Source organism: Mesoplodon densirostris, chromosome 4, assembly GCF_025265405.1.
Source record: "Mesoplodon densirostris isolate mMesDen1 chromosome 4, mMesDen1 primary haplotype, whole genome shotgun sequence".
NCBI lineage: Eukaryota > Metazoa > Chordata > Mammalia > Artiodactyla > Ziphiidae > Mesoplodon > Mesoplodon densirostris.
The window spans coordinates 89,370,347-89,394,514 of NC_082664.1; the positions used below are offsets into that span (position 1 = coordinate 89,370,347).

Below are 24,168 nucleotides of genomic sequence, written 5' to 3' on the forward strand. Positions count from 1 at the left end.
CATGGTTACTTTCTCGGAGAATAATAAATGGTGGAGGACAAGAGATCATTTTTGCAACTGGTCATATTTAACATTTTTAATGAATGATTTAGAAAAAGTTCACAGTGTACAGATGGTACTGTTGAAGGGGATAAACCACAGAAAGATCATTAACTATGCATTGGGGGAAAAAATTGAAGCTTCAGTGGAAGCATTTAGGAGAAAAGAATCCACAGTACTTATAGGATAATTAGCTCTGAGCTATCAAAAAAAGGAAGTGGTGATAAAGTAATAAATTGGGAAATTCTGTGAAATTTCCAATATACTACTTTAGACAAAAAGGCTAAATTCTGGGGACTGCTGTGCTAGGTCCTGGGAACAATAAAGAAGACATTCTACTCTTTTACATAATAATAATAGCTAACATTTATGAAGAACTTACTACGTGCGGGAGGAGGAGGAGATATTGTAAACATTCGTTTGTCTCCGATGAGGCAGATAATATTCTCATTTTACAGATAAGGAAACTGAAGTGCAGAGAAGTTAAGCAGTACGTCTAAGGTAATAAAGCCAATAAGTCATGGATTCAGAATTCAGACTCAGACAATTTAACCTTAGAGCTTGTTCTTTTAAGCAATATGCTATTGGGCCTCTGTATAATCACAGTCTTTCCTCACCTGCAAAACTTTGTTCAGTATTGATTACATGATTTAAGTGTTAAGAAAGATCCAGAGAAGAGTAACTAAAATCAAGGGATGAAAGAGAGTTCCAACTAAAAAGACCTGGGAAAAAACTTGAAAGACTATATGACTAAAGAATATAGATATAAACTTTCATACAAAATTCTGCGAGGTAGTTTAGTACTTATACATATTCTGCTTATACATAACCCATTCTTATAGCTTATGCTGCTGCCCTAATGCCGTACAGTATCTCTTACTTTAACTGGAGGAAAGGAGGAAACTATAGTACAGCTTAGTGAGAAACGTTTAACAGGTTTTACTTCCTTAAATGGTGCCCCTCACCCAAACAAAACACATTTTACTCCTCAAATATTGTTCTGGTACCTGCAATGCCTCCAATTAGAGATTTATTTGACAGCAGGATATGATGTCTGTAAAAGAATTTTTTTAAATTGTGATTTAAAAACCCTACATAATATAAAATTTACCATCTTAATCATTTTTAAGTGCACAGTAATGTTAGCTATATGCATATTGTTGTGCAACAGATCCCTAGAATTTTTTCATCTTGCAGACCTGAAATGCTCTACCCAATGAACAAAACTCCCCTTTTCCCCTTGTTCCAGCCCCCTGGCTGAAAATGAATTTCTTTGTTTTTTAAATAAATTTATTTATTTTATTTATTTAATTTTGGCTGTGTTGGGTCTTTGTTGTGGCACGTGGCTTCTCTTGTTATGGAGCACGGGCTCTAGAGCGCAGGTTCAGTAGTTGTGGTGCATGGGCTTAGTTGCTCCGCAGCATGTGGGATCTTCCTGGACCAGGGCTCCAACCCATGTCTCCTGCATTGGCACACTCTTAACCACTGTGCCATGAGTGAAGTCCTCTGAATTTCTTTTTTATTTGAGAAAAAATTTTAATATGAAAACTCTTATAGTGGCATAAAATTAAATCATGTTTAATTGCACATATAAAGAATCCCCTTCATTAACAGGACAAAATTATATTAAATTGGAACCTTTAGAAAATCAAGGATGTATACTCACTCTAGGTGCTAAGAACTGAAGTGAGCTTTCTAATACAGTTATTTCTAGAAAAATTCGTTTCAGAGTACCAAGGACTAACTCCACCATAGAATTTTTTACTTGAAAGTAATGAGTATGATCAACTGAGGTAACTTTCACAGAAAGTGAGCTGAAACCCTATTGGCCTTCTGCTAAGTAGAAGAAATATTGGTGGAAGTAAATTCCTCTGGTAGCCTATGCTGGAAACAGCTTAAATACATTCCCCTTAAATCCACTCTAATCAGGCTTTTGCCCCTGCCATAGCACCAGTGTCCTTTTCAAGGTACCAGTGATTTCAGTGTTGCTAAATCTACTTGTTAATTCATAGTCATCATCTTACTTCACCTATGAGCAGCATTTGATAAGTTGGTTACTCCCTCCTTCTCCTCCTCCTTGAAACAGGCTTTCTGGAAATCCAGCTTTCCTTCTGCCTTCTAGCCAGTCCTTCTCATACTTTTTTCTGGTTCCTCCTCAAAGGAAGTGCCCTACAGCTTAGTTCTTGGACCTCTTCCTTATCTATACTCAGTCTCTTGGAGAGCTCCTACTAACACCTACTTAAATATCACCTATATACTGTTGGATTTCCAAATTTATATCTCTTATCCAAACTGTTCTCTTGAATTCTCAGCTTGATATCCCTACTCATCTTGAACTCCTTACCCATTATTTCCTCTTGGATGGCAAGTACAGTTTTGGACTTAACCTGTCCAAAGCCAAACCCCTGGGCTTTCCCATACCCTAGATCTACTCACAGCCATCCCCAACGAAGTTGATGGCAACTCCTTCCTTTATCAGGCCAGAAACTTCAGAGTTTTTCTTGACTCCTTCTTTTTCACCGCCACTTCCAACTTACCAGCAAATTCTGTTGGCCCAGGTTACAACACATATATCCAGAATCCAAACACTTCTCCCTACCTACATTACTACGACCCCAGTCTGAATTACCACTATCTCTTGCTTAGAGTATTGGTGATGGCTTATCTGGCCTCCTTCTCTCCTTGCTTCCACTGCAATGCATTTTCAACACAGTATCATGTTAAAATGTCAATTAGATCATGCTCCTTATCTGTCCAAGATGCTTCCAGTGGCTTCCATCTCAATTGCAGAAAAAGCCCAAGTCTTTACAGTGGTCCACAGGCCCCATACCATCTGCTTTGCTCACAGTTCTCTGACCTTGTCTCTTACTACCCTTCTTGTTGCTCACAACATTCACACCACACTGGCCTTTTTGTTGTTCTGTGAAATAGAAATCATTCTCCTGTGATAGGGCTTCGTACCCTCTGCCTAGGACACTCTTTCTCCAGAGAGCTACATGGTAATTCTCACTCTTGCAAGTCTTTGTTCCAATAACACCATTTTGTTGAGGCCTTTCCCCCTCTTCTCCATCTCTAATGTATTTCTTCCACAACAGTTATCAGTTTCTAATGTGTTGTGTAACTTCTTTGTTTATTGTAGCCACCCCCATCAAAAGAGCAGGAATTTTTTTCTATTTTTGATTTGCTGTATCCCCAGTGCTTAGAACAGTGACTTATGCAAAATAGGTACTCAATAAATATATACTGAATAATCAACATAGGAAGAAATTAAATGTGCCCTCAAGACCTAAAACAGGATTTGGCAACAGTAGTGGGTAGTCTTGGCAGGAGGTAGCTGGACATGACTAAATTAGAGGGGACCTGGAAGTGGAAGGTATGAATAGGGCCTAATAGCATAAAAAATTGGGAGCTTGTTAGAAGGATGGGGGACAGTGAATGTAATGACATTTTTATCTGTAAAACTTAACATCATGCTACTGTAGAATCAATTTAAGTTTTGGTTCTGATTTTAAAGGAGGCAATGTAATTTGTAGTAGTAAAAAGGAAAGGAAAGGACACTCCATTTGCTGATGATAAATGGACATAGGAAAGAGAAATTTAATTATTAGAGATGGTTAAAAGTAACTTGACTATGTCAAAGTGATCATTTCTGATAACTGGGTAGAGAAAGTGGTGCCCACCTTATGGAAGGCATTAAATCCTCAGTAGAAGAATTTTATAGTCTATGCTAGGGTCAGTAGTATTCTATTGTTAGATCTTGACTAGAAGAAAGATGATGGAAAACAAAGTTTTTCCAAAGATGTTTCTCACTATGGTTAGGAAATAAATAAAAGTGGGAAAAGACAATTGAAAGATTAGATATCTTCATGTATTTATTCAGTAATAATGTTGAGTACCTGCAGTATTCCAGGGGATACAGGGGTTACCAAACAAGTAAGTTCTCTGCTCTTATGGAGCTTATATTCTAGTGCAGCTAGATGAGAATAGTCCATTTAGGTGGTTGCCATGAACACAGAATAAGTTAAGGGTCAGATCTGAGAGAAACTGCAGAAGAATTGCCAGGGCTTGGTGATAGCTTTTATTTATTTTATTTATTTCTTTATTTTGGCCATGCCACACAGGCTTGTGGGATCTTAGTTCCCCAACCCGGGCCCATGGCAGTGAAAGTGCCGAGTCTTAACCACTGGACCGCCAGGGAATTCCCCGGACTTGGTGATAGCCTGTGCAGCATATGAAGGCATGTAGTTGTAGGCACTAATGGACTGGTGAATAGGATGAGAAGAGGTAAGAGGCAGGAGAACCAAAAGGATGATGATGCCACTGAAAGTAATGGGAAAGTTGACAAGGGTGCTAATTTGTGGAGAAACTCTTGATTTTTTTACATTTCAAGTTTCAGGGATTAGTGGATGTGCAAATAGAAATGTCTTATGGGCTGGATATGGCAGGTGGGGAGGAGACTCTTGCTCTCATACTTTCCAGGTCTGCCTTGCTTTCCCTTCCAAATCTGCCTTGATTTCCCTACCTATCTCTCATTCTCTCCTTCCCTTTCATAGTCCTCCATCTGCATCCTCTTATGTGGCTTAAAATTGATCACTCATTCATCATGCCCTTTGTGGGTCTACTGGAGGCATTGCTCTGTGTCTTTGTCTTTTTACGACCCTAGAGGACTGAGCAGCCGCCATCTAAAACATTGGTGGCTTTGGTAGAATGAGAAAATAGTGAACTGTACTCACTATAATTGCTTATGCCTGGAAGCAATTCCTGTCATTTTGCTCACATTTCATTGCCCCTCCCTTAACCCAATTTCAGAAGAATGGAGAGGAGCAATCCTACAAAGTGCCTGGGCTGAGAGCTAGAAATATTTGCCAACATTAATGACTACCAAAGGCCTTGATTATTAATTCATTGTAACATGAACCTGACATAAGATTTCAAATCCTTGAAACTGAAAGTTTGTGAACCTCAAACATGCATATTCTTGGGAGACTATATTAAAAAAAAAAAAAAGGATTAGAACTGCCGAACAAACTATACTTGTTTTTCAACTTCACCTAGACTGCTGATCCTTTTCTTCTTCCTTTCCAGTATCCCTGTTCATTCTTTACTTTCCTCCCTATACAGCTAAGATTCAGTGGTCTATTGTTTTAGTTTCTTGCCATTATTCTTTTACATGTCTATTTCAAGTGCAGGTGGAGAAATTCATATAACCAGACTGGTACTTACAGAAATTTATGATCAGCTACCCCAAGTGGGTTTTCAACAGCACCTTACAGATTACATATATCTAGTCAACACACTCATTCCAACAACTTTCAAACTTCTACCCTCCTCAGACCCTGCCTGCCTTTAAACTCCTCTTCTCCTTGAGCTCAACAGGTGATCTTGTTTCCCGCTTGACCAAGAATTGAACAGGAACTACTACACTACCAAATCTGCAGGCATACCTACATCTCCACCCATATGTCTTTCCTCCTTGTTAGAATAAAGAAGGGTTCATCCTTTCTCCAGGACCAGCCTCTCCACCTGTTCTCGGGGTCCAATCTTCTCTACCTTTTCAAAGACCTCGTCCTGTTATTAATCCAGTCTCCCTCTTATATTCAATCCCTTTATCTATACTTGCTCCTCAGCACTTAAAATATACTTGAGTCTTTCTTCCCCTTCCCAATCACATTTCTTGAACAGAGAATTGTCTTTGTCCACATTTGCATTTTTCTCTCCCTATTCCTAATTTCTCAGCATCTTTTTACCTAGCACTGTGCTCCTGGCTTCCATCATGCTAGACTCCCATTTTTCTTCTCTCAGTTCTTAGTTTCCCTTACTGGCTTCTCTCCTATTCATCATTAAGTGTTATAGTTCATAGTTTTCTATTTGAGATCCTCTTCTCATTCTACTCTCTTCCTAAGTAATCATAATCACTCAGAAAACTTCACTTACGCTGATGACTCCAAAATATGTATCCTTTATCCAGACCTCCCTCCTGTTTCTTGTATATTGCTACATTTCTAGGCCTTCTACACTGTCTTTCACTTAGTAGGTGTTCGATTAATGCTTTCCTTATGACTGGCTGACAGAATGAATGAATAAACAAACTTTAGTGATTTTTTGTGACTCTTCTTAACAGACCAAAACCAAATACTTTGTATCCTCAGGCCTAGCACATCGTGCATATTCAGTAAATGCATTATAAATGACTTAACAACAACAACAAAAAAGAATGAGTGAATAAAAAACCTTTGTAGTGATTCATTGTAGCCAACTAAGACCAAAGACCTTGCTTATCTCATTCTTTTTAAAAATGTAACTGGGGGGCTTCCCTGGTGGCACAGTGGTTGAGAGTCCGCCTGCCAATGCAGGGGACACGGGTTCGTGTCCCGGTCTGGGAAGATCCCACATGCTGCGGAGCGGCTGGGCCCGTGAGCCATGGCCGCTGAGCCTGCGCGTCTGGAGCCTGTGCTCCGCAACGGGAGAGGCTGCGATGGTGAGAGGCCCGCGTACCGCAAAAAAAAAAAAAAAAAAAGGTAACTGGGTATAGTTTAAACTAAAACTTGCTTCAAGAGAGACTAATTCTTTGACAGATAAGTAAAAGTTGCAAGTGTGTTTGGAATGTTGACTGAATTACATGTGTGCAATGTATGAGGAATAAGAAAAAAAGGTTATAGACACCTACTAACTACTGATCTAGTATATGCATGGGGGTCATAAGCACAGACTTTGGTCTGAGACTACTTGGGAGAATATCCAGAATCTACTGTAGGCATATGATATAGAGCACAGTTTCCTCATCTGTGAAATGGAGAGTCCACCAAAGAGGGTGGTTGTGGGGACTAAATGCAATAATATTTGATTAGCACTTAGCACAAGGCCTGGCACAGAATAAGCGTTTAATACTTAGTTATTATTAATGATATTCCACTTTGATCCAGCTGGTGTAGTTGCCAGCCAGAGACATACTATAGAGGAGTAATTGCTAAACATGGCTGCTTATCAGAATCACTTTAGCTTTTTAGAAAAAAAGATTCCTGGACTCATCCCCAGACTGCTGAATCGGACTGGAGTGGGGTTGGGGAGGCAAGGATATATATTTCTTAAAGCTCCCCGGGTGATTCTGAGCATCAGCCAGGTTTGGCAATTATATTACAGAAAATAGTTTTGTTTCCAGAAATCATTTGAGTATGATATATAATCAGGAAAAATGTTTCTAGTGTGGAGAAAAAGGAGCCAGATATGACATCTCTAAAAAGTCAATTGTATATAATCTTTGGGATCAGTGGTCATAGTTGTGCTGATTGCCTGAGAACAGGTCATAATGAAAGTGAAGCGTGCACAGCTGAGCCATTTTCAAGGTCCCAGAATGAAAAGAAAAGCAGAGCAAGTGAGCTGGTAACAGCTGCCAAACTTAATTCACAGTAGCCGTGTGGGATGGGGAAAGCGTTGAGAGAGCTTCAGAAAGAGGGGGTAGAAATATAAAGATTAAGTTTTAGGTATTAGAGGAACAAAGATTAGAGGATAATAAATGAAGTAGCTGAGGGTGAGCTCTAAGAAGTGCTATAGGAAAATATCAGGAGAGGATAATTCTTACTGAAAAAAAGAGATAAAGAACACATGCCTCAGAAGAAGAAGGAAAAAAGAGGTTGCAGGAAGGATCATAAACACATTTTGAGAGATTAACCTGGAAAAGGCCAAAGGAAGCATGGATAATCGGCCTATTATAGATGGACTCCACATCCTGGAGAAACAACTATTACCGAAGGAGAGAGGGAAAGTGAAGCCTAACTACAGCAGTGAAGTTGATAACAAAGGGAAATAAATGAGTGGGTTCAGAAGTATTGAAGGATAATTAGAATTATATAAATAGGGATAAAGTACACCTTCAGGTAGGAGAGCATGTAGTACAAAGAATATGGAACACAAAAGTCTAAGGAGCCATTCAGCAAACACTTATTGAGTGTTTATTGGGGTCAGGCAGTATGCCAGACACTGGACACAGGGATGAACGAGAGACAGTTTCTGTTCTCATGGAATTCTTATTTCTGATAAACCTTGGGGGTAGAAAAGAGACAAAGTGACATTCTGGTTGGAAATAGGGCTGCGTGTGATAAAAAAATGTTTTGTTTTTGAAAGGACTGAATATGAGCTTTCCCCAGTAGACTCTGAAGCCAGGCAAGGCATTTTGAGCATTGCGGGGGTTTGGAGGATATATCCGAATCTGGGTTGGAGTCTATCTGACCATAGATGTAAATTAGGCAAAGAGATGGGGCTGTGTTTGTGAATGTATGTGTGTGTGTGTGTGTGTGTCTGTCTAAACACATCTATCTCTCATCCCCAAAGAAATTTAAAAAGAAAATGATTATTTGGTATCTTTCTTGCATACTGTAAATAAGGATATTATGGGAAAAGTCTGAAAGTAACCAAGAAAGGACCTAAGAAGCCAATGAGAATCCATTTATAAAATAAGGATTAAATAATACTTCTTAGGGTTTATATACTGTTACTTGTCTGGAATATACTTAGAAAGAAAAGAAAGTATAGTCGTACCTCAGTACCGAAGGGATTGGTTCCAGGAGCCCATGTGCAGAGATGTATGCTCAAGTTCCTTATATAAAATGGTGGGTGCAGAGGGCCATCTGTATTTTATAGCATTGCCAGTTCAACAGAGCATATATGTGGTAAAGTGAAATACCTTTTTTCTAATCATGCAGTAGTGAGAACTCAAATTAATTTTTCAACAGCTCGGAAGTTTTGATAGAGTAATTTAGAACATAAGCAAATTCCTGGTAGAACACAAGGGAATTAAAACTATAAGGAGGAATGATCATCTTCCTTTTGAAGGTGAGGAGGTGGTGGAAGTATTAAAAGAAATGAAGGATCTCAGAGGGTTAAACCCAAAGAAGTTAAAGAACTAAAAAGACCTATCTATATGCAGAAATGATTAATGAGAAGCATAAAAGTAAAGAAAAACAGATTGAAGACATTGAAGGAAACATTAAAAATCAGAAACCAAGTGGAAGAAGTCTTTAAACAGCTCCAAGATGGTAGAAAACATAAGATTAAAGCCAAAATTAAGTCATTGCTTTACATTCTTAGATTTTGCAAAAATACAAGGGAGTGCCATGGTAGGTAAAAACACATTCAGGTTGCCTTAAAAGGATAAGATTGAAAGTTAGAGGAATTCTTTGTCAAACTGTTTTAGGAGCTAGATAAGGATTTTGGGGATTGGGTTGTATATGTGGAGAGAAGAGATATCAGATGCCTGTAATATTGCAGTATCAAAAAGATGAACAGATAATTTAGTAGCAGACATCTAGATTCTAAAACTGAGCAACATAATAAAATTATTGTAGAAGGAAGAGAACTTCTGGGATTAATGATCTCCCAAAGATCTATGAGCAAATCTGTGGTGCCTCTGTTCAAAGGCATATGGAAGGTGAGATAACCAGCGCAATGAAACTAGTATTAATAGGAAGTAAGAGAAATTGGGAACTGGTACCTGCTGATAATACTGAACACTGAATATAAGATTTTTGTGTGAAGAAAGACTGACAGGAATAATAGAGAACGTGAGATGCCAAGGAAACAATATGCCATAAAGTGGGTCTGAGAAGCTAACTGGAAAATCCTTGCATGGCAAAAGAATGAGGTGGGAAATAAATTCATTCTATTTGGATTAAGAAAGGCTTTTATTTAGACAAGCTGTGATTTTCTTTTTAATACCATGTAAAATATACTGTTCCAGAGCAGTTTTTGAAATGTGAGGACTTTATATATAAGAGCCATTGGGATCAGCGTCTCCATTCTCAATTTAAAAGATTGAAGAGAAAATTAAAGGGATAAGAATAAAGTAGTACTGCTCATAATATTCTTTACTATTTTTGTAGTCTGTAGATTGAATTACCCCTCCTCCATTAAAAAATGTTTAAGAGTATAAGGATATAGGGGACTTCCCTGGTGGTCCAGTGGCTAAGACTCCATGCTCCCAATGCAGGGGGCCCGGGTTCAATCCCTGGTTAGGGAACTAGATCCCACGTGCGTGCCACAACAGTTCACATGCCATGACTAAAGGTCTCGCATGCCGCAACTATGACCCGGCACAGCCAAAATTAATTAATTAATTAATAATAAAAAAAGAAAAAGAATAGCATCTCTCTAGCTATTTCAAAAGTAAATTTAAAATGGAATACAGGAAGCTGGAAGAGCATCATAAAAATGGATAAAAAACAAAGTAATGCAAACTTGTTGAAACCAAAAATAAAGGATGGCTATGTTCTTTGGAGGGGCAAAAAATGTAAAAAGAAAAACCCTAAACCCTATATATACTATGTTTTTTACATACATACCTATGGTAAAGTTTAATTTCTAAATAAGGCACAGTAAGAGATTAATAATAATAAAATAGAACAATTATAACAATATACTATAATCAAAGTTACATGAATGTGGTCTCTCCCTCTCTCAAAATATAGTATCTTGTACTTTACTCACCCTTCTTTTGAGGGTGTGAGATGATAAAATGCCTGCCTGGTGAGATGAAATGAGATGAATGACGTAGCATTAAACTACTATTGACTTTTTTGCTGATAGGTTAGAAGGAGGATCACTTGCTTTGGGTGATCTTGGATCATCGAGCCATGGCACTGTGAGTGGTTGGATGTTAGGAGCAGGTGATGTTGATGGTTAGGGATCCCAGGAAGGACAGAGCATGTCACCCAGATTTCATCACGTTACTCATAACAGCACGCAATTTAAAACTTAAGAATTGTTTATTTCTGGAATTTTCAGACTGCTGGTAACTGAAACCACAGAAAGCAAAACCACCTATTGGGGTGGGTGGGGGACTACTGTAAAAGAAACGGGAAAGAAAATAGACATAGGCTAATTAGAAGTTATTAGAGAGCAGTTCTTAGTAGTCAGCAGATCACATAGCTGTTGCTGTCAGATTTTCCTGCTGCCTCTTGCAGCTTTGCATCAGTGATCTCATCCCCATGGCTTTAATCGCCATCCGTATGCGAATAACTCTCAAGTCATCTGTGCCCAAGCTCTAAACCCGTATGTCCAACTTCCTACTAAAGATCTCTTGGGTGTGTTACAAGTGCCTCAAATTCAGTCGGTCCAAATCTGAAAAAGAATCATGTCCCCACTTCTCCCTCCCATCCCAAGTCTGTTTCTCCTCTGTTTCCCTATTATGGAGTATTGCAGTCTTACCTTAGTCCCCTTACTCTAGAAATTTAAACATCATCCTTAATCTTTCTTCTTTTACTCCTCTATCTAATCAATCAGTTAGACTATTCATTGTTCCCCTTTAATATCTCTCACATATATTTACCTCTCTGTTCTCGTTCTGTTAGTTTGGACCAGGGATTGGCACACTTTTTCTATAAAGGGCCAGATAGTAAATACTTGAGGCTTTGCAGTCCATATGATCTTTTTTGCAATCACTGCAGCTCCAAAGCAGCCATAGACGATATGGAAATGAATGGGTGGGGCTATTTCCCATAAAACTTTATTTATAGACACTGAAATTTGAATTTCATATGATTCATGAAATATTCTTTTGGCTTTTCTCTCCAACCATTTAAAAATGTAAAAACCATCCTTTGTTTGCCATCCATACAAAAGCAGGCAGCAGGCTAGATTTGGTTCACAGGCATAATTTGCCCACCCCTCGCTTAAAGGAACATTTTCTCTCACTTGAAAAACAACAGTCCCCCATTCTCCTACTATCTTACCTGGTCTCTCTAGTCTTGTCTCTCTGGTCCACTCATCATACTGAAGCCAGATTGACTTTTTAAAATGCAAATTGAGTTTCATTACGTTGTTTGAAGTCCTTTAAAAGTTGACCATAGCCAGTGGAATGTATCCATATTCCTTGGCAAGACGCTTTGTAATGTGGACCTTGCTTACCTTTCTAGACATATTTCTTGTCATTTCCCCTTAACTCTCTGTTCCAGCTTAAAACTGCTTAGAACTGCTTGCAGTTTCTCTGATGTGCAGTGTTTTTCACTTCTAAGTTTTGACACATGTTTCCTTACCCTCTCCCTACTCCCACCTGGCTAATCACTATTCTTCCTGCTGGACTTATTTCAGTTATCATCATCTCCAGAAACCTCCTCTCATTCCCCCAAGGCTGGATTTAAATGCTTTTTCTAAGTTCTGCCATCATGTCTGTAGAATCCAATAATAGCACTTATTTTACTATAATTGCCTGTCTACTTGACTGTGTCTTCTAAATAGTAAACTTGAGTGCCTAGTGTTTATCCATTATTTTATCCCCAGTTTCCTATATGGTGCCCCATAGTACCCTCAGCATTTTTATTTTTATTTTTTGCATTAAAATGTTGATATAATTCAAAGACCATAAAATTTGCCCTTTTTAAGTGTTCAATTCAGAGGTTTTTAGTATAGTCACAAAGTTGTGCAGCCATCTCCCTATTTAATTCCAGAACATTTTTATCACCCCAAAAAGAAACCCCATGCCCATTAGGAGGTCACCCTTCATTCCTCCTCCCTTCAGCCCCTGGCAACCACTAATTACTTTTTGTCTCTATGGATTAGCCTAGTCTGGACATTTCATATCAGTGGAAGGGCCCTCCAGTCTTTTTTTTCCCAACCTTCTTCATTATTATAGTTTTCCCTGTGTCATGTGCTTTAGCCAAACAGTACTTTGGTGGGGTCTTCATATATGTCTCCTGCTTTCTTACCTCTGTACCTTTTCTTATGCCACCTCCTCTACCTGAAATGCTTTTTTCTACTTATTTAGAGTTTTACCTAGCCTTCAATGCGTAATTCGGATAAGACCCCTTCCAAGAAACTTTCCTGATCATATTTGGTAGGAATCATCTCAGAAATCCTGCAGTAATTATACTAGTTTAGGTGCTACCTTGCCTACTGATTCTTTGAGACTGCTCTCATGTTTTCTAATTGTTTTATACTCTCCCATCCAGTACCTTGGCACAATAAGTTCTTAAAACGTATTTGAAAATGTCATGGACACTGTGGAAAATAACATGACAGTTTCTTTAAAAACTAAACATAGGGGCTTCCCTGGTGGCGCAGTGGTTGAGAGTCCGCCTGCCGATGCAGGGGACACGGGTTCGTGCCCCGGTCCGGGAAGATCCCACATGCCGCCGAGCGGCTAGGCCCGTGAGCCATGGCCGCTGAGCCTGTGCGTCCGGAGCCTGTGCTCCGCAACGGGAGAGACCACAACAGTGAGAGGCCCGCGTACCGCAAAAAAATAAAAAAATAAAAATAAAATAAATAAAATAAATAAAAAATAAAAAATAAACATAGACTTACCATACAACCCAGCAGTCTCACTCCTGGGCATTTATTCCAGAGAAATAAAAACTAATATTCATGTAAAAATCTGTACACAATTTTTCATAGCTGCTGTATTTGTGATAGCCAAAAACTAGAAACCACCAATATGTTCTAAAGTAGTTGAATGCTTAAACAAACTATTGTACATTCATATCGGAATACTACTCAGCAATAAAAAGGAATGAACTATTGATATATATAACTATGCATTATGCTGATTGAAAAAAATCTCAAAAGGTCACATACTATATGATTCCATTTATATAACATTCTTGAAATGACAAAATTACAGAGTGGAGAACAAATTAGTGGTTACCAGGGATCAGGTATAGTGGGGAAGGAGGATAGGTTTGACTCTAAAGGGTAGCATGAGGGAGATATTTGTGACGATGGAATAGGTCTGTATCTTGATTTTGATGGTGTTTACATGAATCTATACATATGATAAAATGGCATAGAACTATATACATACACATTGTACCAATGTCAGTTTCCTGATTTTGATGTCATATAGTTGTATAAGATGTACCCATTGGGGGAAATTGTGTGAAGGGTATATGGGATTTATCTGTGCTATCTTTGCAATTTCCTATGAACCTATAATTATTTTAAGATGAAAAGTTAAAGTTTTTTTCTTTAGAGATTGAAGTGGTATTTAGCATAATCATTTTGCCACTCATGGTGCTGCTTTTGATCAGTATGAATCAGTCTGCACCTTTCAAAATAATGTTACTCTTGAGGTTGACAGGATAACCTGTTTATAGTATTTTAGTTGCATTTTACAATTAGGTGAAACCTGTTTAAGCAAGAACTGAGACACAGTAGTTCTTTGATATCCTGGCTATCCAAGGCCTTGTCTTAATTTTTAAATTAAGTGGTAAGCCTTAAACTGAGTCATATTTTGGTACACTTTTAAGTTCCTGGTGCTCTTGTATACTGGCTCCTAGAGGACAGTGACTACAGCAATGAGTCCTGTGTAGTATCTGTCATCCTGTGGGAGCTTGATAAACAATAATTATTTTTGACTTGACTTTAATTGATTCAGACAATTCTTTTCTTAATATAGAGTTGAAAATCTTCTGGTAAGATTTCGAAAAAACATACTATTAAGCAATATTCAACTCAAACTTAAAAACTTTTGAAAATTGTTTTACTATATATTAAGTAAAATGAATGTTCTTGTGCAAATTTAAAATGAGTATTACAAAATCAGAACTTATTTCTAATTCTTTTTGGAAAGTGGTGTGGTATGCATAACTTAAGGATTTTTCTTTTGTGCTTATTATGATCAAGCTCAAAGTGAATATGAGGGAAAAAAGTAAATATGAGCAAAACTACATATTCTTTAATAAAATGAAAATGATTTTTTTTTCAGGTTAAACTGCAGAACAACATATCATATCAGATGGCAGACATACATCATTTAAAGGGTAAGAAACTTAATTACAGATTAAAGATAAAGGTCACTAAATGTCTAAAATCCTGAAGAATTAAGAAATCCTCAAGTTAAGCAGCTAAATGAAATAGAATTTTTGAACAAAGCTCCTCTGATGGCAAAACATTTATCCTTTTGTCTTAAGATATAATGAAAAATTTTTAATGTTGCTTTATATATAATAAGTGCAAGTTAATATTTGAGGTCTGCATTTTAATCTTGTGCTGTAGACAGAGTTCATGCAATGAAATGTTAGAAGAATCCTCAAAGAAAATTGAGGTGTAGCTTCGGAGACTGTCAGATTTCTAGGGAAAAGGTTAGGGGTGATTCCTCTGTACTGTGTCCAATCTGCTAAAATAATCCATTCAGATCTAGGGATGCTTTGGACAGATCCTCCAAACTTAATGTTTTAGATACCCCAGGATCAAAGAAACCTGCAACAAAAACTGGGAAGAAACCTGGAGACAGATTTGATAAATAGGTAGGTAGGTAGGTAGGTAGGTAGGTAGATAGATAGATAGAAAAAAAGAAAGAAAGAAAGAAAGAAGACAGATTTTTTTTTCACTTAGATGAAGTGATAGGAGATGACTAAAGCTCTTATGAAAAATAATAGGTAAAGAGAACAAGCTCTATCGTCTGCTTACATTACTGCACACTATCACTGGCCTTTGGAGTTTGGGGTCTGAGGACTATCCCGCTTCTCCCTCATACCCTTTGATTACAACACTATGTATTTTAAAACTTTGCATGCAGTGACTCTGAGTTTATATATGTGGGTAATACTTGCTCTCTAATTTCATAAATATATCTTTATAACCATTTTGAACCTATTTAGATAGAAATAGGTAATATATACATATATTTTTCAAATTTTTATTTATTTATTTATTTATTTGCTGCGTTGGGTCTTTGTTGCTGCATGCGGGCTTTCTCTAGTTGCCATGAGCGGGGGCTACTCTTCATTGCAGTGTGTGGGCTTCTCATTGCGGTGGCTTCTCTTGTTGTGGAGCACAGACTCTAGGCACGCGGACTTCAGTAGTTACAGCACACGGGCTCAGTAGTTACAGCATGCGGGCCCTAGAGTTCACGGGCTTCAGTAGTTGGGGCGCATGGGATCAGTAGTTGTGGCTTGCGGGCTCTAGAGCGCAGGCTCAGTAGTTGTGGCGCACGGGCTTAGTTGCTCCGCAGCATGTGGGATCTTCCCGGACCAAGGATTGAACCTGTGCCCCCTGCATTGGCAGGCAGGTTCTTAACCACTGCACCACCAGGGAAATCCCAGGTAATATATTTTCAAACATCCTCTTGAGGAAGTCAACCTAAGTTGACTTTGTAATTTATGTAAGTTTTGCTTCTCACCTAGCAAATCCATTAGGAAGTATCATTTGTGTGTTATAACCCAGACATAGGAATTATTAATTTTTTACTATCTATGATTTAGAACAGCTTTGATTTTCTGTTAAAAATTTACTTTCTGGTTAGCCACATTTATTGTTGTTGCACTTGTGTCCATATTCTACTCTTTTTGACTCACAGGAGTGCACAGGGTGACACAGAAGATGGCACACTGTCAGTGCTGCTTCCAGCTTGCAATTTTTACAGATGATTTTGCTTGTCATCAAAGTATATTTCTTATTAAATAGTAATAGATAAGTTGAATAAGACGTCCTATGGCTTTTGCTAGTACATGTCAGAGAAAATGACAGCCTATGTTACTGAGTAAAAATCTTTATTTTGCTGTATGTGTTGAAGTAGATCTTGAGATGTTTTGAAATTTTGATGATAATCTTTAGCAGAGAAAAAAGCTTTGATTTGAACTCATACCATGCAACTTTTGGTTTTAGTGCAGTTACTGAGGCTTGGATGCTTGAGATTGAATTTCATTAATGTGACTTTTGCACCCTGGGAACTCTTTCTGCTGAAACAAACTTCTTGACAAGTTGACAGTAAAATCCGTATTTGACTATTTTCATTGACATTAATGTCGGATATAATGGAATTAATACACATCAAGATCCTAAAAAAAATCTTTTAATATTTTCTTGGAAACAGAAGGATTAGGGTTGGTTTTTAATGCCTGAGAAACTAAATCAACATTCTACTGTACATTGATTTATTTTGAATAGCTTACCTTATTTTTATTCCTATTACTGAAAGAAAATTTGCAATAAAAAATTTCCAGAAGTAAATTTTTTGGGGGGGGCTTTAAAAGATCATCCTAGAAGTTAAATTGAGAGATTATGGCCATATCTTTCTATAGCATACCCTGATATTACTGTCAGAGCTAGACTACCCTGCACAATCGACCTTGGACCTGATCTCATATTAAGTTACTCTGGGGACTTTCCTGGTGTTGCAGTGGTTAAGAGTCCCCCTACCAACTCAGGAGACACAGGTTTGATCCCTGGTCCAGGAAGATCCCACATGCTGCAGAGCAAACTAAGCCCGTGCACCACAACTACTGAGCCTGTGCTCTAGAGCCCATGAGCCACAACTACTGAGCCCACTTGCCACAACTACTGAAGCCTGCAAGCCTAGAGCCCGTGCTCCGCAACAAGAGAAGCTACCACAATGACAAGCCTGTGCACTGCAACGAAGAGTAGCCCCCCTTGAGGCAACTAGAGAAAGCCCACGTGCAGCAACGAAGACCCAACGCAGCCAAAAATTAAAAAAAAAAAAAAAAAGTTACTCTGAGCATCCTGCTGTGGTGACCTAGAGCAGCCACACTAGACACAGAGTATCTTTGGGTTTAAAATGAAGAAAACACATGGCAATCAGTTGAAAGTAAAATTGTGATATAGGAAAATTTTGTCTTTAGTTTTGCTTTCTGATCTGTTTACTCCCCTCGCCCCCATTTTTTTGGCCACGCCACGCGGCTTGCGGGATCTCAATTTCCCGACCAGGGATTGAACCCTGGCCACTGCAGTGAAAGCACCGAATCCTAACCACTATACCACCAGAGAATTCTACTTGTCCCCTTTCAAGTCTTTATTTTGGCCCACTCAAAGCATCAATCTGCTGCATGCTTTATAATCCTTTCCCTGTGTTCAAATAGGTTAGAATCTGATATTTTACATGGACTGGAACTCACTCATACTGATGTTTTATTTTTCTGTCAATTGAATTTTAAGCCTTTTATCTCCATTTAGAAATGAAAACTTTAAAAAAAATGAAAACTTTGTTTCCTGATAAAGGTATTTCAGATATTGTTAGTGAGAAACTTTGTAGGGAGGCAGAGAAGCCATCCCAAATCTTAAAATCATACTAAGCCTCAGGTTCATTCTGAAGGTAAACTTAGCTGCTTCAGTTAGTTTACTGTGTAGGAAAAAGAAGCCTGAATGAGTCCTGGCCACCAGTTGAGGTCCATTCCCTAGTAGCTACTAGGTAGTGCTGATTTGATTTTTTCTTTTTTTTTTTTTAATTTCAGTAACTTTCAGTTCTAAAATATTTCCTTCTTGAGTACAGTTTCAAGGAACTGGCTAACACTGTCTGTAAACTACAAGGCTTTTTGTCACTGCCGCCTGCTGGGATCTCATTGTTTCTGTAGACTCAACATCCATAGCTGAGGTCAGAGTTCTGCTACCTCTAGCCCTCTATTTCTTAGTAGATGGGACCAGGGATCAGGTAACAAGCTGAATGTGTTATTCAGGGATACCTGACCTCAGATTTGTTACTTTTATCTAGGGTGGGAGTAATGTGAAAAACTACAGAAATCAACCGTGTTTATATATTGGAGAATTAATAGAGTAGGAAGAGAAATTTAAAATATGACTTGACTAAACTCATAGACACAGAGAGTAGAATGGTGGTTACCAGGGCCTGGGAGGTGTGTGGGGAAAATGAGATGTTGGTCAAAGGGTACAAACTATTATAAGATGAATAAGTTTTGGTGATCTATATACAGCATGGTGATTATAGTTAACAAGACTATATTATATACTTGAAAGTTGCTAAGACAGTAGATCTTACATGTTCTCACCACAAAAAAAGTGGTAATTATGTGAGATGGTGGACATGTTGGCTAATGCTATGATGGTAATCATTTCACAATACGTGAGTGAATCAAATCAACATGTTGTACACCTTGAACTTACACAATGTTATATCTCAATTAAAATAAAAATAATAGGGCTTCCCTGGTGGTGCAGTGGTTAAGAATCCACCTGCCAATGCAGGGGACACGGATTCGAGCCCTGGTCTGGGAAGATCCCACATGCCGCACAGCAACTAAGCCCATGCGCCACAACTACTGAGCCTGTGCTCTAGGGCCCGTGTGCCACAACTACTGAGCCCACATGCCACAGCTACTGAAGCTCGTGTGCCAAGAGCCCTTGCTCCGCAACAAGAGACACCACCGCAGTGAGAAGCCCATGCACTGCAACAAAGAGTAGCTCCCACTCGCCACAACTAGAGAAAGACCACACGCAGCAACAAAGACCCAACACAGCCATAAATAAATAAACAAACAAACAAACAAATAAATAAATTTTAAAAAATAAATTAAGAGTGTTTCTTTGGCGTCTCTTCCGAGTGGTGAATCCTCTGGTTATCGCTGCCATCCTGGCCTCGGCGGTGCCGATTTCGAGACCCTCGGGAGGAGGACTCTCGCGGCTACTGATTTCTTCCTGGGAGCGGCGTTCTGTGCGGGGAGACGTGTCGGAGTCCCCCGCTTGGCGCCCCGGTGCTCTCGGGCCTCAGCGGGGCGCGATGGTTGGGAAGGGGGCTGGCCGGGGGTACAGGCAGGCTGTGGTGGTTCCCGACTCCGGAGGTCCAGTGTCTTCGCGGTGACCTCTAAAAATGGTTCGCTATTCACTTGACCCAGAAAATCCCACAAAATCATGCAAGTCGAGAGGTTCAAATCTTCGTGTTCACTTTAAGAACACTCGTGAAACAGCCCAGGCCATTAAGGGTATGCATATCCGAAAAGCCACCAAGTATCTGAAGGATGTCACTTTAAAGAAGCAGTGTGTGCCATTCCGTCGTTACAATGGTGGAGTTGGTAGGTGTGCCCAGGCCAAACAGTGGGGCTGGACGCAGGGTCGGTGGCCCAAAAAGAGTGCTGAATTTTTACTGCACATGCTCAAAAATGCAGAGAGTAATGCTGAACTTAAGGGCTTAGATGTAGATTCTCTGGTCATTGAGCATATCCAGGTGAACAAAGCCCCCAAGATGAGGCACAGGACTTATAGAGCTCATGGTCGGATCAACCCATACATGAGCTCTCCGTGCCACATTGAGATGATCCTTACTGAAAAAGAACAGATTGTTCCTAAACCAGAAGAGGAGGTTGCCCAGAAGAAAAAGATATCCCAGAAGAAATTGAAGAAACAAAAAGTTATGGCCCGGGAATAAATGCTGCAAAAAATAAATGCAAATAAAAGTAAAAAAATAAAAAATAAAATAAATAAAATAAATAAATTAAAAAAATAATAAAAATGTGGCTTGAATAGGCAAGCATATTTACTACCTATAAGCACTTTATGTAAATCATTTACTTTTCATATTTGATTATTAATACTATACAATAGCTATTATTATGCATATTGTTAAACTTTATATACTTCAACAAACGTTCATGTGACTTTAACATTTTTACTTTTTGTCATCACCATAGTTATGATTCCACAATAAAATTTAGAAAGTAGAGAAAAAAATATGCTCAGAATCCCACCACTAAGTGTAATCACTGGTAGCATTTTGATATATTTTTATTCTCATCTGTTTTACATGGATATATTTTATATTATAAATATATGTTTATATCTGCTTTTTAAAAACTTACATCACAAGCATTTTTTGAGTGCCTTTAAAGTATCAAGATTATTTCTGTAAGCCCTCTATGAAAAGTAGATGTTGTTATAGTTATAATATTGTACATTATGGTTAGATATTATACTTTAGTCTTAATAAGTAGTTATTGCTTATACAGAATAGACCTCTGTTCCCATTTATAAAAATTAAAACTTTCTTAACTACTACTTTTGCTTAACTGCTAAGGCTGTTGGCTAATTTTTTAATCCTCTATCCAAGAAACTGACATTTCTCTTTTCTGGCTGAATTTCTTTTATTTGTAGGGTTAGATGAAGAGGGAGTGACTAGAAAATGTGGGGCCAGTGATGATGGATTAAAGGTTCCCAAAGGGGATCTGGTCCAGCTTTTAATTTACTATCCACTTTGAAATTTCATGTTATTCATTACAGCTAAAACTTTTAGCTCTAGTCTGGAGGTTATAAGCTTTGAAAATGGAATTTTGGTATATGTGGACCTAAACCTCAGTAGCAGAACTAGAAATGAGATCTAAAATGATTGGTACCTAATTTGGGAATCAAGTATGATTTAGAATTAATTGAATTCTGTACCCATAGCCAATACACCTAAAAAATATGATTTTTTCCCTACTTTCAAAAGCAGTAAGGTTTAGAGAGATAGGTAGTTCTTTTTATACTATTTATACAACTTAGCATATTGTCTACATAATGTGAAAAGATGTATAATTTTTTAATATTTCTGATTTATGTGAAAGCCACTGAGGCTATCTTATTTTATTGCCCATGCATGTGTAGGAAAGGCAATTAAATGTGGTACTAATTATATAAATTTAACTTCCTGTATATAATTTTTGAAAATCCCATACCTTCTCAATGGGAAGCAGTAAAGTAAACTTCATTCCTTTGATTTTTACCTTCTGCGGATAGAGCAACTCGCTGAGCTTCGTCAGGAGTTTCTTCGACAAGAAGACCAGCTCCAGGACTATAGGAAGAACAATACTTACCTTGTGAAGAGGTTAGAATATGAGAGGTAAGATGCTACATGCAACAGATATTTATGAATCTTGAATATTTGTCCAACTTTCACTTCATGTCTTCCTTTTTGGCTTCTGTTTTTCTTCTCTTCTTTCATTTCACTAGGTCTTTTAAGTTCCTTTTCTGTTATCTTTCTATGCCTCTTTGAAATCACTCTCTTTTATTTTGATATGTTGAACAACATGAAAATATATCTTACAAGTCATGTTGAATCTGCCCACGTAGTAGAGTTCATTGTGAGACAGAAAATCTTTCAAGGTCTGAGTTTTATTGAATGAGATGTGGCAAAGACTGAAAGAAGATTCTGTGGTTCTTTTCGAGGGTCAATCCAGAAGATAAAGCTGGCACTGGAAGATGTCCCCAGAATAGCTGAGGGACTAAGCACCAGCTGCTTCTCCTGTTGTGCACTTTAGTCCCCTTGCTTACATCTCTGCACTGTTGGTGATGAAGTTGGGAAACCTCTTAGGGGCCTTTCTAGAATTACTCTTTAAAAGGGTTTATTGTGTATTAAATCAGTTTTACAGTTAAAGGTATTTTTGGGTCTACACACCAAAAATTAGAAAGATTCACTGTATTTTAAACTGTTTATACATTTCTGACTTCTTACTCTTGTAGGTTATCAATATGCATCTACTTATCTATATGTATTTTAATCTAATAGTATTCAGTAATTTTACATATATCTTTAGGATTAAAGAAATATTATTCCAGCATGTTAGTGTACCAAAGCTTGTTTAATCTCTCCCAACTGCTGGGCCATTGTAGGAGTTTTCCTTTTCTCATTGTTATGACCATCAACTATGAAAATCTTTGTGCAAAAAGCATTTTCTCCCTCTTACATTATTTCACTGGTTATATTCTCAAGTATAGAACTTCTGAGGTGGAATGTTTTATTGATCTTGTTGCTTTTATCACATACATGAAAGATTGCTTTGTAAAATGACTATACTAATTTATAATGTAAATGTTTCCCTGTAGCCCCACCAACATTGGCTTTTATAATTCTAACTTAATTTTGCTAGTATAGTAATAAGATAGTACTATATATACATATAAGAAGTTTAATTTGCATTTTAAATGGTGGAAGATAACATTTTTCTGTGTATGTATTCTTTGTTTCTTTTTGCATGAATGATCTATTTGTATTCTTTGACTACTCGTCCAGTGGAAATTCACAATCTTTATGTGTTTTGTTCCTTTACATTTTCTCTTGCTGGTTGCATTCTCTCTTCTGTATTAGTTTCTTCCATTCTTGCTCTTCTTATGGTTTAGGCTTTTATTATTGCGTTGAAAGTACTAACTATTTGATGAATCATCTGCTGCCACTCCTTATCAACTCTTAAAATTCTAGCTTTTCTTATCTATTACTATATATTGGTCTTACAGTTTTCTCTTCTAAAGTGTTTTTCTCTTCTATGATTGAAGTTGACTTTGACAGTTGTTTCTTTATAAATGCAATTTATAAAAATAAATTTTCATCTTTCTAATTTCTGTTTTTTAATTAGTTTTATCAATATTTTTATCCTCTATTAAAGGTTCAAATATTGTAAGAATTTTGACTGTGAGCTATTTTTATGTCTGCTCGTTGTCTTTCCCTACCCACTCCCCTGCTAACTGAATGCTTTATCCTTATAAATGTATGTTTTCAACTTCTAGACATCTTTGAGAATCAATCCAAAATAATAGTCTAAAAGAATGACTTGTAATTTAGTTTTCAGTGTGGACAACAGATCAAGGAATTAAGAGCACAGCATGAAGAAAATATTAAAAAGTTAGCAGACCAGTTTTTGCAGGAACAAAAGGTAAATTTTAAAAATACTTAAAATATGTTCTTGTTATAAATCTTAAAATTTAGAAGTTAAAATTTGTATTTTTGTTATAAAACATTATATTTTTAAGTATTTTAGCCTGCCTAATTCTAAAAGTGACTTGCAGTGGCTTTACTGCTGAGTAAATTAGACATTTACAAAAGTATAACCTCAACTCTTAAAACTAATTTTGAGCTAAATATCTTTTACCTGACTTTTAAAAATAATTTTTGCTATTTATTTCTCAGGTTGTAAAGTGGATGATCATTTTACTGGAAAATCAATTATTTCCTATTTTATGCTTTTTGAGAAATAGAAAAAAATTGAGAAAAATTTTCCTTAATTATCAGTCTTTGTTATTCTGAATTCCTTTCTTAAAACACAGAAATGAAACACTAGCCACTATTTTGATTCATATTTGGGGGGTGGCAAATTCTTTTAGTTCATACAATTCCAGTTGATATATATTATGAAAGTCCTGCTAGAAATGGAGGGAATTTGTCTGAAGTTTACTAGTCATTAGGACATTCATTTTTTATACACTATAATCTAATCTGACTAGCTGTGGTTTGTATAAAATCTTGTGATTTAGAGTTAAGAGAGATTGAATAGTGAAAAGTATTTTTCTTGGTCTTTGGCAGCATCTCGTCTAAAGGACTAGAAGCTAAGGAAACCAGGTTTTCATTCTTTGCCCTTTCACTATTTTGCAGCATGATACTGAGGGCATCATTTTTTTTAATCTATAAAGTGGAATGGCTGCTGCCTATCTGCA

At 37.5% G+C, this 24,168-nt stretch overlaps 2 protein-coding genes across 3 annotated transcripts in view; both read left to right on the plus strand.

Moving 5' to 3' along the window:
- The window catches only part of GOLM2 (golgi membrane protein 2), a 108,736-nt gene that overhangs the window by 24,762 nt on the left and 59,806 nt on the right, over window positions 1–24,168 (plus strand). For both annotated transcript variants that reach the window (XM_060096759.1, XM_060096760.1), the window contains exons 2-4: window positions 14,729–14,783; window positions 21,481–21,583; window positions 23,300–23,390. In XM_060096759.1, the coding sequence (XP_059952742.1) occupies window positions 14,729–14,783; window positions 21,481–21,583; window positions 23,300–23,390 (249 nt within the window). The remainder of the gene's footprint in view (window positions 1–14,728; window positions 14,784–21,480; window positions 21,584–23,299; window positions 23,391–24,168) is intronic.
- Window positions 19,316–20,151, plus strand: LOC132489404 (large ribosomal subunit protein uL22-like). The gene has a single exon (XM_060098333.1). The coding sequence runs from the start codon at window positions 19,583–19,585 to the stop codon at window positions 20,135–20,137; it is 555 nt and encodes a 184-aa protein (XP_059954316.1). The 5' UTR covers window positions 19,316–19,582; the 3' UTR covers window positions 20,138–20,151.

Bases quoted from the DNA above. Each gene is read 5' to 3' on its own strand.
- LOC132489404 (XM_060098333.1), top strand. From the start codon at position 19,583: ATGGTTCGCTATTCACTTGACCCAGAAAATCCCACAAAATCATGCAAG.